This window comes from Glycine soja, chromosome 19, assembly GCF_004193775.1.
Source record: "Glycine soja cultivar W05 chromosome 19, ASM419377v2, whole genome shotgun sequence".
NCBI lineage: Eukaryota > Viridiplantae > Streptophyta > Magnoliopsida > Fabales > Fabaceae > Glycine > Glycine soja.
Genome location: NC_041020.1, coordinates 47,848,723 through 47,866,962, shown reverse-complemented (window position 1 = coordinate 47,866,962; position 18,240 = coordinate 47,848,723). Strand labels below are relative to the sequence as shown.

The 18,240-nt window shown below is 33.5% G+C and overlaps 3 protein-coding genes across 4 annotated transcripts; 1 reads left to right on the top strand and 2 right to left on the bottom strand.

Moving 5' to 3' along the window:
- Positions 1-1,648: 1,648 nt before the first annotated feature.
- LOC114398143 (alkaline/neutral invertase A, mitochondrial-like) lies at positions 1,649-5,733 on the top strand. The gene is made up of 6 exons (XM_028360300.1): positions 1,649-2,531; positions 3,679-3,838; positions 3,967-4,178; positions 4,465-4,958; positions 5,112-5,160; positions 5,262-5,733. The coding sequence occupies exons 1-6, from the start codon at positions 1,758-1,760 to the stop codon at positions 5,586-5,588; spliced, it is 2,016 nt and encodes a 671-aa protein (XP_028216101.1). The 5' UTR covers positions 1,649-1,757; the 3' UTR covers positions 5,589-5,733.
- Positions 5,734-8,751: 3,018 nt separating this feature from the next.
- Positions 8,752-12,459, bottom strand: LOC114398895 (importin subunit alpha-4-like). The gene is made up of 10 exons (XM_028360997.1): positions 12,313-12,459; positions 12,138-12,240; positions 11,967-12,058; positions 11,761-11,895; positions 11,501-11,680; positions 10,947-11,110; positions 10,705-10,783; positions 10,287-10,415; positions 9,683-9,810; positions 8,752-9,352 (listed from the first exon to the last, which is right to left on the bottom strand). The coding sequence occupies exons 1-10, from the start codon at positions 12,457-12,459 to the stop codon at positions 8,986-8,988; spliced, it is 1,524 nt and encodes a 507-aa protein (XP_028216798.1). The 3' UTR covers positions 8,752-8,985.
- Positions 12,460-14,354: 1,895 nt separating this feature from the next.
- Positions 14,355-18,122, bottom strand: LOC114398281 (importin subunit alpha-4-like). 2 transcript variants are annotated; one of them, XM_028360466.1, is made up of 10 exons: positions 17,925-18,122; positions 17,743-17,851; positions 17,565-17,656; positions 17,332-17,469; positions 16,985-17,194; positions 16,464-16,627; positions 16,260-16,338; positions 15,842-15,970; positions 14,968-15,095; positions 14,355-14,702 (listed from the first exon to the last, which is right to left on the bottom strand). In XM_028360466.1, the coding sequence occupies exons 1-10, from the start codon at positions 18,114-18,116 to the stop codon at positions 14,357-14,359; spliced, it is 1,587 nt and encodes a 528-aa protein (XP_028216267.1). In that variant the 5' UTR covers positions 18,117-18,122; the 3' UTR covers positions 14,355-14,356. The 2 variants fall into 2 exon arrangements, with proteins under 2 accessions (XP_028216267.1, XP_028216268.1); XM_028360467.1 differs by having other exon boundaries at positions 17,943-18,122.
- Positions 18,123-18,240: the final 118 nt, after the last annotated feature.

Sequence of the window (18,240 nt, the reverse complement as noted above, 5' to 3'; positions counted from 1 at the left end):
TGGCCATGTATATTAGAAAATACTGACTTTGGTGTCACGTTTTAGTTTAATAACACAAATCTTCAATTAAAGAATACATCACGTAGTTTTTACCATATAGAATATTAAGTAAAAATTATATAGAAAATTATTTTTCATATGTAAGTTTATTATTGTTATTATTATATTTTCAATTTCTCTTTTAGTTCAAGACAATTTAGGAAAATACTTATTTTTCACAAACTTTTTTTTATCATATTTATTATTTTCTCTTTCTCTCTCTCCCCTCTCTTTTTTCCACCTAAATCCATCCTATTTTAAGATGTACGTGTGTGTCTTAGGTAGTATTTGGTTTAATTTTTCTTGGGTAAATTTGAGATGAAAATTTTAAAAATTGATATAATCTCATATCTTTATACTTTACTTTAATTTAAATATTTTTCTTTTTTTATGTGTTTTTTTTTTTTTTTACTTTCACATTTCTCTTCATTCATTTAAACGAAACAGTGCCTTAAATAAGAAGTAATTCCATGCCATGCTATTGTTTAAAGACAATCTATAAGTAAAAATTTATGGAGGAAAACTAGAAAATCAATTCATCATCCATGCAGTAATAATTTATGTATGAGTAGTAGAATAATAAAGACATGTTTGGATAATTTTTTTTTTATAAATATCTATCTTATATGAAAAAAAATAAAAAAAAATTCACAAGATACAATTGTTTTATAAATAATCTTCTAGACCAAGACTTTTCCACCGGGAGGGGGGATGCTCCTTGCTCAATGCTTATCCGAAGACAATGGGGATTTGGAAGTCATAACAAAGTTAGAAGGAATTGTTGATATAAAAAACAATTTAAAAAACTAATTAACTAAATTAAAAATTTAAATTAAACACAGAAAATAAAAAGGTTAATTTTGTATAAATAGTATTTTCACTTACCATGTAAAAGACTTTTATACTATTATCATAATTGTCTTATACTAAATTTATTAGTTTTTATAATAATTATCTTAAAAATTATATATACGAATAATTTTGATTGATTTTTTTTTAAAAAAATTATACTCAGAGAAATTAAACTTTTTGCAAAAATATACTGTTCATACGAATTTGTTTTATTAAAAAATTCTTATATTGGTGGAGTGGCAGAATATTAACTAAACCCGATTTAATATATTTTCTTAAAAATTATGAATACTCCGATTTGCTTAATTTATAAGAAAGAAACAAATTATAATGATTTATAATAAGTTAATCCAAATGCATTAAAAATTGTTCAACAATCATCTTCCATTCCGAAGATAACGGAACTTCCCCAAATATAGCAAAAATGCACAACTTTACACTGATTTCGGAGTAAATACCACGGTTGAGAGTTGCCACTGCAAACTACAAACCCCAATGTTCAGGTTAGAAATAGAGACTAATCTAAATTTTGTAAGCAACTAATAGATCCACTCGCAGATATTTGACCATAAAAATCTAAAATAAGTCGTTTGCTAAAAGGGGATACAGAACCAATCTCTAACAATGGGGATTCTGTGGTGAGAAATATCTTGGTTTCCCAAGGTAGCCTTTTCCTTTCCTATATACTGTGCATAATAAAAAGGCCACATTCACATGAATGATATTCACCATTCTTGTTTCTTTTTCCAATTTTAAGTCGTCGTTTTCTTCAACATCTCTTTTTGCCATTACCAATTGCCGTTACTTCGATAGAATAGAACATTCAAAATCCATTTCACACACTTGCGCATTACCGTTCTTTTGGTATGATCGCCTTCAACCTTATTTGCAACTGCACCATGAAACCATCCCCTAAGATTCTCATTGGTTACAAGAATTCATCTTTGCTTGCAAGATGTCACCATTCTCTTGCCATGTCTATGTCTAACTACTCTAACCCTTGTAGCATCAATCTTGATCACAACACCATGCAGTGCCCTTTTCATACGCGCGAATTTGGACGCATAATGCATGGTAACCAACAAGTTTTTGGGTTACCCTCTTCGAGTTTTGGCCAATCAAGGTCCCTTAGTTTAAGTGCAACAAGAACCGCAAAACGGGGTGCCTCTGCCATTGCCCGAGTTGACTTCAACTTCAAGGCTCGTGACTTCTCGGGCTCGGTCGGGACACGCGCCAGTGGCAACAATGGTGAAATGGCTTACGTTAAGGGTGGCATGAATGTGAAGCCAATAGTGGTGGAAAGTGTTGATAATGTTGAGGAAGAGTCTCGGTTAGAAGTTGGTGAGGAAGACGAGAACACAGAGAATTTGGGTGGTGTAAAGAATGCAGATGATGAGGCTGAGAACGTAGAAGAGGAAACAGAAGTGGAGAAAGAGGCATGGAGGTTACTGCAGGAAGCACTTGTGACATATTTTGACTCCCCCGTGGGGACAGTGGCAGCAAATGATTCAGATAGTGAGCAATCTTTGAATTATGATCAGGTTTTCATTCGGGATTTTATCCCTTCGGCTCTTGCTTTCTTGCTCAAGGGAGAAAAGGAGATTGTCAAGAACTTTCTCCTTCACACCTTGCAACTCCAGGTAAATGTGGTTTGCCATGTTTACTAAGAAGCTAGTAGTTATAGCTTCCACATATCTTACAACAACAACAACAACGCCTTATTTCACTAGGTGGGGTCGGCTACATGGATCAACTTCCGCCATAATGTTCTATCAAGTACCATACTTCTATCCAAATCATTAAGTTCGAGATTCTTGATAACCTCTCTTATAGTCTTTTTGGGTCTTCCTCTGCCTCGAATTGTTTGCCTTCTCTCCATCTGGTCTACTCTCCTCACTACAGAGTCTACCGGTCTTCTCTCTACATGCCCAAACCACCTAAGTCTATTTTCCACCATCTTCTCTACAATAGGCGCTACTCCAACCCTCTCTCTAATAGCTCCGTTTCTAATTTTATCCTGTCGAGTCTTACCACACATCCACCGCAACATCCTCATCTCCGCTACACCTACTTTATTCTCATGTTGGCTCTTGACCGCCCAACATTCTGTTCCGTACAAAATCGCCGGTCTTACCGCAGTCCGATAAAACTTTTCCTTTAGCTTGATCGGTACCTTTGCATCACATAACACCCCCGATGTTTTTCTCCATTTCATCCATCCTGCTTGAATGCGATGATTCACATCCCCTTCAATAAAATTAGATTTGATTTTTTACTTTTCAACAAATTTTCAAACACGCATATACTCTTCAGGGTCTTGTTTGTTGTCTTGGGATGCATTTCATGAAGATGAAGTTGCTTGTTCTTGTTATTGGTCATGGATTTATATCACAAGTTAGATGACTCATTTTAATTAAACAAATAAACCACTAATTTCATCCCCCAAGTATTACCCCCCTGCCTAAGTAATCTCCCAAGTATTGAATATTCATCAGTTTAGTCCCTAAGTTGATATATTTTAGTAAAGTTTAAGGACCAATTTAAATGATTTTTTTAACATTTGGGGAACAACTTAACTTAATTTCTTATACTCGAAGGATTAGTCATATAATTCTTTTACTTTAGGAACTCAACTTCGGAGGGAGCGTAATACTTCAAGGATAAATTGATGATTTATTCTTAATTAAACTGTAAATAAATGTGATACTATTACTTATTTGCCATCATGTCATGCTTTCTTTTTATTGATGCTTAATATCTTGCATCCTTCTCTTGTTCAATTGCAAGAGTTGGGAGAAAACAGTGGACTGCTATAGCCCAGGGCAGGGCTTGATGCCTGCTAGTTTCAAAGTTAAAACAGTGGAATTTGATCAAGGAAAAACAGAAGAAGTTTTAGATCCCGATTTTGGGGAATCAGCTATTGGTCGTGTTGCTCCTGTAGATTCAGGTTAGTGTTTTTCTGTTCTTTATGACGTGCCTGTGAAAGGGTAATTATTTGGGAGATTGCTTGTGCATTGTAAACAATAGTCATTTGAGTAACATCACAAAAAACGTTGGTGTTTGGTTTTCTGATAGGATTGTGGTGGATAACGCTGCTGCGGGCTTATGGAAAGATTACTGGGGACTACAGCTTGCAAGAAAGGTTGGATGTTCAAACAGGCTTAAGAATGATCATTAACTTGTGTTTAACGGATGGCTTCGACATGTTTCCTTCCCTGTTAGTTACTGACGGATCTTGCATGATAGACAGGAGGATGGGTATTCATGGTCACCCTCTTGAGATTCAAGTGAGTGTAAATAAGCAATGTTAGCATTCTTGTGTTTTATATTAGGTGCTATAAGGATTTGGAATTCATGCATTCTTGTTTTACTTCAAGCAGTTGCATTTTCCCTAGTTTATTATATGTATTCCTACTTTTGTTTATATACTCAACATTAATGTATCTATGTTGAACTTTAGAAGAGTAACTCTGGATTCAGGTGGTGTGGTTTTAGAATTCTGTCTCCATTGCTTTTCACTTAGAATCTCTCCATTTTTGTTGAGCTTATATGTGGTAAGCTTTTACTTTGCAGGCTTTATTTTACTCAGCTCTTCGCTCGGCCCGTGAGATGGTTACTGAAGATGAAAAATCCAATAATCTGGTTGGAGAAATTAACAACAGACTCAGTGCACTATTATTCCACATCAGAGAATACTATTGGTTGGATATGCGAAAGTTAAATGAGATATACAGGTACAAAACAGAAGAGTACTCATTGGATGCCACAAACAAGTTCAACATCTATCCAGATCAAATCCCTAAGTGGCTAATGGATTGGATCCCAGAGGAAGGAGGATATCTGCTAGGGAATCTGCAACCAGCTCACATGGATTTCAGGTTTTTCATGCTAGGAAATCTTTGGTCTGTTGTTTCCTCTTTGGGCACCCCAAGACAGAATAATGCTATTTTGAATCTGATAGAAACAAAATGGGGTGATCTCGTTGGGGAAATGCCTCTTAAGATATGTTATCCTGCTTTGGAGCATCATGAATGGCGAATAATTACGGGCAGCGACCCAAAGAATACGTATAAACTCTTCCCTTGATATTTCTCTCGGTTGTTTTGCATGTCTATGAGTTCTTTCCTTAAGAAAAATACTATATTTTTTGTATTCAAAATTGCTTCTATGGTGTACATGTTTTAAGTCTTCAACTAATACCCCAGTCATAATTTATGCAGCCCTTGGTCATATCACAATGGTGGGTCTTGGCCAACCCTTCTGTGGCAGGTAAATTTTTTTCCTTACTGAAAATATTTGTGTTTTGATCTTCACATCTAAACTTTGCTTCAATATGGATGTGGTTCCTCCTAATGCATCATTGTCTTCAGTTCACACTTGCATGCATGAAAATGGAGAGAACTGAACTAGCAGAGAAAGCAGTTGCTTTGGCTGAGAAAAGGCTGCCATGTGATTCATGGCCAGAATATTATGACACACGCTCAGCAAGATTTGTTGGCAAACAGGCCCGGCTTTATCAAACTTGGACTTTAGCTGGGTACCTTGCATCTAAGATGTTTTTGAAGAATCCTAAACTGGTTTCCTTGTTATCCTGGGATGAGGATCTTGAGATTCTTGAGACATGTGTTTGTTTACTTCACAAGAGTGGCAGGATCAAATGCTCCCGTCATGCTGCAAAGTCTCAGATTCTCGTCTGATCAGAGAGAGGCTCTTCTGTACAGTCAAGGGTTTAGGGTATGATATGAGTTTTTGATAGGAAGCAGTAAAAATCACATTGGAAAAACAATATCTTCCATATTGTTTGTGGCTATCATAAATAAAGCTTTCCTTTTGTGAATATGCAAACATGTATATATTGAATTTCTCATTATAGAAAGCTCCTCGGGAGCATTGTTATCTTTGATTACTGTTTATTATTTTCTACTTGCTCTTTGTTATTAGCTTTTGTATAAAATGAAACCTTGTAACATGTGGTTCCTCATTTCAAAGATATGCAAATTGTGAGTTATTTTCAGAAAGCACATGCCCCCAAAGATCAGAAAAATAAATAAAAAGAAGCAGGAAAACCAAACTAAGGAAAGACACCTATACCGAGAAATCCAAAAAAAATTAAATCATTTTTCGATTTGTGTGCGTATCATCCTTGCAGAGGAGTCATGCTGTTAATCATTCTATGAAAGTTCCAATTTTGTCAGATACCCCCACAGGGACTATTCATTGTTACGCCTGGTGCTATATAAAGATAGGGAACTAGTTATATGTAGTAATGCAATTACTAGCTGAAAGGGTCAAGTCTTATTAGATACACATTTAGTTGTTAATGTTAAGTTGGCTGCCTTGAAAATGAACCTACCTCTTCCACGTGCCTTTACACATTTAGTTGTCTTTCCCTGAAAATGACGAGATAGTGGCTTTAAATACATGATGGGTGACGGTAGGAAATTCATATGAAACATCAATGAAATTAGAATATTAGATACAGTTACTCTTTTTCTATTATTGGCTGATGTTATAGATAGACTATGAACTTGTAGGTTGAAAGATTGTGCATGTTTAATCTTTTACTCTTTTTCATAAATAGGTTGATATTACCACCAAAATCAATCTGTGCAGTTATGGTTTGGACTTATAGCCCAATTCTAAGTCTTGGGCTTTATTGGTGCTGTGAGTTTTATAGTAGAAAAATATAATAAACAAAGAAGAAGAGAAACAATATGTATGTGGAGGAAATAAAATAATTTTTTAAAACAATCAGTAGCTAAATTTAATGAGAATAGTTTTTAAACATTTACTATATTTTTCTATTAAAAAAATTACTACCTTTTGTTTAAAAGAAACATATTTTCATAAGGATAGTTTTTAAATAATATTGTTGAAAATAATAAAAAATAATAAAAATTTTGATAATAATAAAAATTTTGAAAATGATAAAATTTCTCCATTACTTAACAAAGAAGCAATAAAGAATTTTGAAAGTTTTGCATATTTATTTTGATATTGTTTATTTAGATCAATGTATTTTAGTTAAATAGTTTAACTTAAATTTTTGAAAGTTTAACTTTAATTAATTATTTCTACTTCTTCATTATTATTATTTTTAATTATATTTTTAGTCCATAATATTTATTTTATCGATAACTAATATTTGTTAAAAAATATAACCGATCACTTTTAATAAATCTGTCACGTAACCATGTTATTGTTTTTACTATGCTGATAAGTATTTTTAAGAAATTTATCCCTACACTACTGAAAGAAGCAGTATTATTAAGAAACTAAAACTGTTACTGTAAAAAAACACTAAAACTTTCAATAATAATATATTATTAATCCATTAATAATCAATATATCCCAGCATGATTTTCAATAGTAATATTTATTAATTCATTAATCAATATTTTTTTGAGATAAATTCATTAATAAATATTATTCTTTATTTAACTTATTATAATTAGCATGATTTTTCGGTATTTAAAGATTTTTAATGTTATTGTTTTATTTCCTAATAATGATATTACTTTGAATCATCTAACACTTTCCCTAAATTTAATTATAATAATAGTAATTAACAATCAGCTCAAAGGAGAGTATTATTTTCTTAATAATGATATTTTAAAAATGTGTGTGCGAGAGTGGCAAGTTTTAAGGAATAATTTAAATTAAATGAAAATATTCTAGTTGACTTAACCAGGGGTTACTAAAGTCTTTAGCAAGGATTTGAGACTAACTTCCATCTTCATACTTTATCTCTCCATATGTACTGTGTATTATTAGCCATTAGGTGACTTGATTGAATTGTTTATTGATCAAAGCCTAAAGTTTTTTTTTTTCTTTTTTTCAAACCGGAAATTTATGGAAAATACAGTAATGGCAATAAAAAATAGAAACCACAAAATTTTAAGTGAAATGTTTTAAATAGATTGTCATAGTAAATTAATGGCTTATAATTTGTTGCTATATAACTTGTTCAGACACAAAATAAGTCTGATAAAAATTATATAAAAAAATCAGTAAAATGTTACCAGCATTAAAAATACAACAAGATATAAATTATCGAGCAAATGACACTAAAAGACTTGACTAACACTTTTGAATAACCGTAAGGGTATTGTTGATTCATATACAGTTATATATGGTCCTTATTTTTATTTTGTTACTTTTAAATTATAAAAGTAATTTCCGTTGTGATTGCTCTCCTAAGTTATCTTTTTTCCAAACTGAAATTTCTTAATAATGAAATTTCTCAAGAAAATCATATTTAAGTATTTAAAAAAAAAAGTTTTAAATGGCTATTCCTTATAATTTTTTTTTTTACTTTCACAATTTCACGTGTATTCTATATAATGTACATGAATTACTTAGTAGTGAAGTTAATAATGATATCGATGAATAGTTCTAATACAGGTCACAAACCAACTAAAAAATATTAAAAATCATCAAGAAAAAAAAGTACACGATTATGTGGATTTTTAGTCTAAACAAAGTTTTGAATTTGTGATATATCAGTGATTATGGGATGGGATGGCTTTGGGCTATTAATTTTCTCAGCCCACGTACTTGCCTGGAGTAGTGGACTTTTGTCAGGTGTAGATATAGACTTTAACTATTGGCTACTGATATGTCAATGACCCTCAACCATTTTCGCATTTCTTCAGTTTCACACTAGCTAGAGACTGATTTGGTAGAGTCTTGTTGTTGATATGCTACTAATTATGAGTTTTGAAAACACAATTCAAGAAATAAATCGAGGGTGCCACAGAATTTCAGATTGATTAACTAGTTTGCATCACTCATTATTACTCCGTGAAATGCAAGCGATATATTTAACATTTCATGGAGCTGTGCCCGTTAAAGGCAAGACATTTAACAAGTAAAACTGACTGTATTATCATGTAACCGGTTAACAACTTTTGGTAATATGCCAAACAAGTATCCCACATTTTCAAGACAAAAAAATAATCCTGAGCCATGCATGGCTGAGTAAACAACAGATAACTGAAAAAATGGAAAAAATATGAAAACCTGGGTTATTAACAGATGTAATCTTTACTAGCTATGATCCCAAATTAAAACCACTTGGGGGGTTGTCACTGGTCAGGTATTGGTTACCTCGAAAGGTAGACTACCATCCAACGGATTCTCGAGTTCATTTTCTTCCAAACCAAGCTCTGGCCAAAACGTCTTCAAAATCCTATGCGCTATCTCAAAAACCTCTAGCTTCTCTTCGTGCTCGTTCTCATCTTCGTTCTCATCATCTTCGTTCTCATCGCATTCCATTGTCAGTGTCAGCAAATTTTGAATCTTATCCAATCCTTCACATCCACAAACCATTTCCTTGGCAGCTTCTCCCACGACCTTCAAAATGTTCTCCAGCCCCTCCAGACTAACTGATACAACCGTTAGGTCTGGACAGGTCAAGATATCACATAGTGCCTTAATGCAACCTTGATCCGCCAGCAACCTACAAAAATGCTCCACATACACCTAAGTTTCATCTTAACATATATATATTGCCGCCAAAGTAAGCATTTTAAACTTAATTAATAAACCACAATTAAAAATCAAGTTAATTTTGCAATAATGCAGGAGTAATAAAACGTTTCCCTGTATACAGGAAAACTGTAGATCCCATCCCACTACATGCATTATTCTTTTCAAGCCATATTGTGTTGCCTTTTCTTTCTTTTTTCCACTGATAAAAGTCATCCATGTAATCCTAAACCTTTAAGTAATAGAATGGGGAAAACTTATGATAAAGGAAAATAAAATATAATGTAATGGTGAACTATACCTGATATTGTCGTGAGATCCTCCAGCAGTGGCATTATAGATCGCCCAGGCAGCCTCCGACTTGATGTCTAACTCATCTTGTTGAAGAATTTGAACCAGTTGAGGTATAATATTGGCCTTAAGGACAGCCTGCAGCAATAATCATGAGTCATAAACGAATGTCTAATGTCAATCACATTCAGCCTCCTTTTAAACTCAAAGGAAAAACACATAAGCTTCTTCACTATTAAGTCACATAATTTCACCCCACAGGATGATCTTGATTCTTTCTAGATATGAAATGAAATTTACGTCAACAAACAAAACATTGCCAACAAAAAAAGGGGTTTCCCTCCTACAGTTATGGAGATGAAAATCTCAAATAGTCAAAGAATAGATTAAACACTGCAGTCGGCATTCATATTTCTACAGATATGACCTTTTCTCTAATAAATCACTCGATGTCAATGATAACTCATGAATATCATGCAGCTAAAACCAAGAATATTATTGGGAAATAGGAGCTAGTTTTAAAACTTCACTAATAAATGAATGTTCAAATTTCAACATGCATATGACACCTAAGCAAGATAGATTATGTGATACATTAACCTTAATTTCTTTACCTCTATTTGAGCTTCGTTCCCAGAAGTGATATTTGAGATTGCCAAACAAGCTTCTATACGGATGCTTTTTCTGTTTCCACGCATAAGAAGTTGGTAAAGACCCGGGAGCACTTGGTTATCAACTACAATCTGAAAATAATTGGCTTATTTAGTAGCAATAGAACTAGGTCGAAAGAGGAAAAATCTACAAAGTTAAAACACAGAAGAAAAAAGAGAAAGGACCCAAAAAAAATGATATTGTCTTCATGGTCAATATGATTCATTGATACCAATATTGTTCTACAATCTCTATAATGGCAAAAATATATAAATAATTAGTCTCCTAGATACACAATCCTACCTTGCCCACATAATATAAAAATCACGGTAAACATGCTTTCACAAGAATCAAAAGATAATTATACATTCTTCTTTCTACCTGTTTCTGAGCATTGTCACCAGTAACAATATTTCCTAGAGTCTGAAGCGCAGGTGAAATTACTGCAACTGATGAATGCCTGATAAAAAGAAACTTAATCATCCCAAATTGTCGAACAACAGAAAAAGAAAATGGTGTTCCAGAAAATGAAAGACACACAAAAGGTACTGGCATCAAATAAATAAATGCAATGAGAGGAAAATCAATAATGTAAGCTTGAAAGAGCTAGCAGAGTAGCATACTGTAGAAGCTCCACAAGTTTTGGGCATACTCCTGCCTCAATAATAGCTTGAATTTGGTCTTCTGGGCCTTCCGAAAGGTGATAGAGAGCCCAGCATGCATCTGATACAACTTCTTCATTGGCCGTGTGGATGAGTTTCTGAAGGACAGGCAAGGCATTCTTTACCTGACAGAGATCAAGTCCATTTCTCACTAACCGAATACAACGGTATCATATGCATATTATTATGGAGCAGAGAGGATGACAATGAATATGCAAATTATCTATATTTATATTTTGATAACTATTTTTACAGCTGATACAGTTCTCAGTCTATATAACAAGGGAACTGGATTCAGTGAAGTCAACTTTGCATGAACACATTCATATAGTCACCATATTTGTAACCATAGAATGAAGATTGTACCACTCAAATTTCAAATGTGTGCTACAACTCTGATTTACCGAAATAAATCATGAATAGTCCAATTTTCATCTGGTTTCCAAATTATTAAATGTGTGAATGCACTGAATCTAAATCAGTCTCACTAGCAAGATTTTAGGAAATGTCCCCACCCGTTGAAAATTCACCGGAGGCTTTCCTTGGACCAAACTACAAAGTGTCCTTGCAATCAACATAGACGATCCTGGAAGTGATTCCACCAGAGATAATAGTGGTCGAAGAGAACCATTGCTAAGAGCACGATCCCTATAGCTCGGGGAATAATCGGCAATGAGCCCTAAAGCGTATATCGCCTGTTCAAGACATGGGAAACCAAAATTGAGTAGGAAAAATGCTTCATACAAGAAGAATATAAAAATTGGAAGACTTTGACCTGTTCTAGGATTTCTACTTCGCTGTTATACTTGAGAATGCTCACAATGCGGGGAATGACACCAACTTCAAGGACAACTTTTGTGTGTTTGGATGATGCTTCCGCAAAATTGGTTAGAACCCATAGAGCTTCTAACTGCACAAGGAACAATAAGCGTTGTTGGGTGAGTGAGGTGAATCAATGAGAAAGAGAAGGGGAATGCAAACCTGAAATTGGGGTTCTTTCTCGTCATCCAAGAACTTGACAAAGCGAGGGAGAACAACATCCTTAAGGACATCATCAATCAGAGGGATTTGATCTTAACATACATAGGTTGAAAATTAGTGTCCCACCAAACAAAGTTTTTGATCAAATGCAATACAAATATGAATTGATACCATCAAGTGCTAACAGAGTATTTAAGTGAGAAGTTATCTGCGATTCTAAGGCAGGGTACTCAGAACATAGAGATTGTAGCAACTTGGGAATAGCTGTCAAAGCCTAAACAAGATTGAAACGTTAAACGTGTAGGAAGAAAATAAAATAAAATGAGAAAGAAGAAAAGATAGGCACCGGATAGCGTAAACGGGCACGTTTTTGTCTTCTGACGCCGATCAGGTTCTCTTCTTTCCTTCTCCGACTCTCGTGTGGCTCAACTCCACTCGTATTGCTTCTCTTCGTCCTGTCAGAACCAGAACCAGAACCAGTTCGCTCAGACATTCTTTCTTTCTTTCTTTCAAGAAACTAACACTCAACCAATTTAACTGAATAACTGAATGCCCCATGGCCCCACATTTATTCAAATCCACGCGCGGCTACCTATACCTTCTTTATTCACTGTGGCAAAAGGAATAAAAGTTATTAATGTTTTGTTTTTTATTTTCATATTTAAAAACTTACTCTCTGATCACCCTAAATGTATCTATTATTATAATTATATTGTATGTTATCTATTACTATAGAAAAAGTAACTATTATCACAATTTATGCTAGAGGAAATAAAAAAGTATTTTCGTTAAAATAGAATACAATATGGTTATACGCAATAAGAAATAGATCCATTAAAAAATAATTGAAAATTCATATAATTATTTATTATATCATTTGCAAACAATAAAATAAGCCAGTGACCTTTTTCACAAGTGATTGAAAATAAAGAGTCAACATATTTTCAAATCTCAGGGCACCATCAACTTATTTCTTAGATATATAATTGAAGACAATGAAAACTTTGATTATTTTACAGTATCAACTAATTATTCAAGTTCAACATCACATAACGAAACATTGTTATGAAAAAAAGTGATTTTCAGCATGTTTGGATCCCCATTCCTCCTTCCTCGCCAACATATGCGCGTCCATTCTACGATCATATATATATATATATATATATATATATATATATATATATATATATATATATATATATATATATATATATATATATATATATATATATATACACACACACGTACGATGGAGACACCGTTAAAACACAGCTTTATTAATCATTATTTTTAGGCAATAATTAAAGAATTAAAAATATATAAAATCTTTTATTAAAAAAATAATAATCAATCCTATTGATACATCGTTAATGCTATTTTAAAGAGTTTAGTTAAATTGACAATACTTTGAGTTCCTAACAGCATGTTTGAATTCCTAATGTATTGATTAAATTTGAATTTAACAAAGATATGTATAATCAATGTTAATTTTTAATTAAAATATTATATACATAAATCATTTAAAACATACATAAAAATTAAAACAACTCGTGAGAACACACGGATAACATAATATTTCCCTTATATAGGATTGACATACTTCAACTGCTAAAAAATCTATATTGTGTTTACTTGAATTATTTTAATGATTTAAAGAGGAAATTAATATTTTTTTTATATTGTCGAAACCCTTAAAAATGGAATTTATACATGAAATTCTAGAAGGCAATTTTAAACTTTCAAACGCTAATATTTTATTTTAGAAAATTAAGAAAACCTTTAAGTTAATCATAAAATCCTTCAATGTTAATAGAAAAAATGAGATTCATAGGAGAGACAGGATTAATCAAATTTTTTGATAAAAATTAATCATTTCCTTAATTGATGAATACTTCAAACCAATATTAGGGTTCAAACCAATATTAGGGTGATAAAATAATAATAATTAGAGTTACACTTGTCTCTAAATATTTATATTTTTTTGGTCATTAAATATCTAAATGTATATTTTATTATCTACGTTTATTATGTAAGCTTTCTTTGATTTCCATCAATGATATCCTCTTCCTAATGGTTGGAGATTAATTCCTCTCAAAGAATAGAAAGTATCTCAACTGACAAAATTTTCTCTGTACACGTGATTAGGAATCAAATCTTTAACAATATATTTATCCTTTCCCTAAAAAAACAAATATGTTCAAATCCTTAATTTCTCTGCAGCATAGAGAAACAAATAAAACTTACTGAAATATGACAGTATTATATTTTATGTAACCGGGTTAACAACTTTTACTAATATGCCATACCACCATTCCCATGTGCCAGAAAAAAATATGGGTTATTAACAGACGTAATCAGGTATTATTACTTTAATTACTATGCTCCAAAAATTAAAAATCAAAAGATAAATCTTGCTCACTACCATCCCCATCATTCTTGTCAACATTCATATCTTCCAAATCATTCTCTCGCCAAAATTTATCCACAATCATCGCAGCTCTCTCAGAAATCTGATTGTTCTGATGAGTCAGCAAATTTTCAATCTTATCCCATCCTTCACATTCATCAACCCTTAGAGCAAAAATATTGCCTTTACCATGCAGTCCCATTTCCTTGTCAGCTTTTCCAACACTTAAAATGTTCTCCAGCCCCTCCAGACAAATTGAATTAATCATTGGGTCTGGATAGCTTAACAGATCACATAGTGCCTTAATGCAACCTTGAGCTGCAAGGTACCTACAATAGTATTGTTCATCATAGACATACACCTAACTTTTAGTACAACATATTGTAGCAAAAGTAAGCATTACAAACTTTATTATATTAACGGTTTGGCTATAATGCAGGAGTAACAAAAGGTTTCCCTATACAGGAAAACCGTAAATCCAACTACATGCATTCTTTTCGAGCCAAGTGGGTTGCCTTTTCTTTCTAAACCTTTGAGTATCAGAACGAGGGACAATTATGATAAAGGGAAATAAAATGTAATGGTGAACCAAACCTGATATTGTCATGAGATCCTCTAGAAGTGACATTGAAGATCGCCCAGGCAACGTCCTCCTTGATGTCAAACTCAGCACGAAGAAGAAAACCAACAAGAGGAGGAATAATATTGGCATCAATGACGGCCTGCGGCAATAATCATAATAAAAGTTGTGTAATTGAGATACACCACCAAACAACACTTTTGGAAAGGTTTCTCTAGTTTTATGTAAATAGATTTCCAGAAATTGTCATGATGATGACTTCATTATGATATCTTATCACCTAATTAAATTGCATTTCAACCCCCAAAGAAATCACTTTCTCTCCACCTCTCAAGTCGGCATATTCAAAAATGATGTCTAATGTCTATCACATTTTCAGCCTCCTTAAGCTCAAAGGAAAAGCACATAAACTTCTTCACTCCAGTCACATATGTTCACCCCCACGTTTGGACCTTGATTCTTTACAGAAAAAAAAGAAGTTTACATCAACATTTTTTAACAAACAAGTTGTATTGCAACTTGCAAGCGGACTTCTAGTAAGAAACGGCTCAGAAGAAAAGCATTGCAAAAGAAAAAAAAAAAAGGGTTTCCCTCCTACAGGTATGGAGATGAAAACATAATCTCGAAGAGTCAGGAAAATACAAGTTTATAAATCAATCAATCGACAGACATGAGACATTACGTTCTCAACAAATACATATCAAATATGGCTATTGTAGTAATTTAAATAGCCAGACATGAGACATTACGTTCTCAACAAAGATGACATTTTCTCTAATAAAATCACTTGAAGCCAACGACAACTCAGCAATATCATGCAACCAAAATAAATAATGGGAAAAAAAGAGCTAGTTTTATCAATAAATGAAAGTTTAAAGTTCAAACTACCTGTATCTGAGCTCTATTCCCAGCTGCGATATTTGAGATTGTCCAACAAGCTTCTTTAATGATGTTTTTTTTGTGTTCTTGTGTAAGAAGTTGGTGAAGACACGGGAGCAGTTGGCTATCAATTACATGCTGAAAAAACGTGACTTTCATTAGAATTGTATTAGATTGAGAGTTGGTAAAATATACAAAGTTTTTTTAGAACGCAAAAGAAAAAAGACAAGGGGCCAAAAAAATTATTTTCTCTTAATTGTCAACATGCTTGTTGATACCAATATGTTCTACAACTTCTATAATGACAAAATATATAAATAATTCGTCTCCTAGATCCACAGTTATACCTTGCCCTTATAATATAAAATATCACGACAAACATGATTTCACAAGAATCAGAAGATAATAATACAATTGTTCTTTCTACCTGAGTCTGAGCATCATCACCATAAACAATATTTCTTAGAGTCCTAAGTGCAGGTTCAATAACTGCATCTGATGGATACCTAGTAAAATGAAATTTAATCATCCTAAATTGTTCAACAATTGAAAAAGAAAATGGTGTAGAGGAAAATGAAAGACACAATGCAATGAGAGGATAAAGTAAGCTGTAAAGGGCAGAGCAACATACAGCAGAAGCTCCACGAGTTTTGGGCAAACTCCTGCTTCAATAATATCTTGAATATTGTTAATTGGGACATCTGAAAGGTAAGAGAGAGCCCAGCATGCATCTGCTACAACCTCTTCATCGGTCGAGTGGATGAGTCGCCGAAGGACAGGCAAGGCAGACTTCACCTGCCAAATATCAGGCTCATTTCTCATTAACATAATACTAATATACAACAGTATATATGCTCATTTCTCACTAACAATAAATGTGCACAATGCTCAGTCTAACTAGGAAATTGTATTCAGTAAAGTCAATTTTGCATGCTCACATTCATAGAGTCCCCACATTTGTAACCATTGAATGAAGATTGGACCAATCAAATTTTAAATGTGTGCTTTAACACCGATTTACTGAAATAAATCATGAATTGTCCGATTTTCATCTGTCATTTCCAAATTATTTAAATGTGTGAATGCATGGAAAATCAAATGTGTGGAATCCAAATCAGTATCATATGCAAGATATTATGCAATGTCCCCAACCTGTTCAAAATTTACCGGAGGGTATCCACAGACCAAGATAGATAAACACCACGTAGCAAGCCTCAACATAGCCCATGCTGAATGTGGTTCCAACTGAAGTAATGACTCTGGTTCCAACTGAGATAATAATGGCGATAGAGCGCCATGGCTAAGAACAAAATCCCTATAGCTTGGGGAATCACCAGCAATGTTCCCTAAAGCGCATATTGTCTGTTCAAGACATGGCAAAACCAAAGTTGATTAAGTAAAAAAAAAATGTTTTTATTTTTTATTTTTTCTTTGGGGGTTGGGGTACAAATAATCAAGAGAAAGATTGAAGAGTTTAAAACGCAATTAGAAGACTTGACCTCTTCTCTGATATCATTATTGCTACTAGAGCTGCTGAGAAGATTCACCAAGGTGGGAACAACACCAAGTTCAACAATAACTCTTTTGTATTCAGATGTTCCGGAAGCTAAATTTGTTAGAACCGATAGAGCTTCAAACTAAGTAGGCAAGGAAGTACAGTAACTATAGTGTGAGTGAGCGAGGTGAACACAAAACTCAAAACAAATTACCTTAAACATATAGGAAAGCATACCTGCAATTGGGGTGCATCGTGCCTTGACAATAACTCCACAAAGAGAGGGAGAATACCTTCCGTAAGGATCTTATCAATAGGAGGGCGTTGATCTAAACATAAATACACCCCAATAATGAATGATATGATTTAGGCATATGAGAGATTGCAAATGAAATTAAATATGAGAAATATGTACCAACAAGTGCTAACAGAGTATTTAAGTGAGAAGTTATCTCCAATTGTGAGTCAGGGTACTGAGAACATAGACGTTGTAACATCACGGGAATAGCTTCCAATTCCAAAAGCTAAACAAGATTGAAAAGTTAACGTGTAGGAACTGAATAATAAAAAGTAATGGTTGAAAATATAGATAGGTACCGTATCGTAGGAAGGGACAGCATGAGTCACCCTTCGTTTGTTGAGGAGAGCGTCTCGACGTTTATTTTTTCTGATGCCGATGAGGTCCTCTTCCCTCCTTCTCCTACCCTCTTCCGCCACAATTGCAGTCTTATAGCCTTTCTTTCTCGTCTCAGAACCAGAACCAGAACCAGAACCAGGTCCAAGAGACATTCTTCACTTCTTTATTTATTTTTTCTTTCTTGCGAAAAACTAACAGTGAGTGAGTCAATCAGTGCAACCAATCCAACTGAAAACTGAAAAACCGAATGGCCACTGTTATGCTTATTCAAACCTA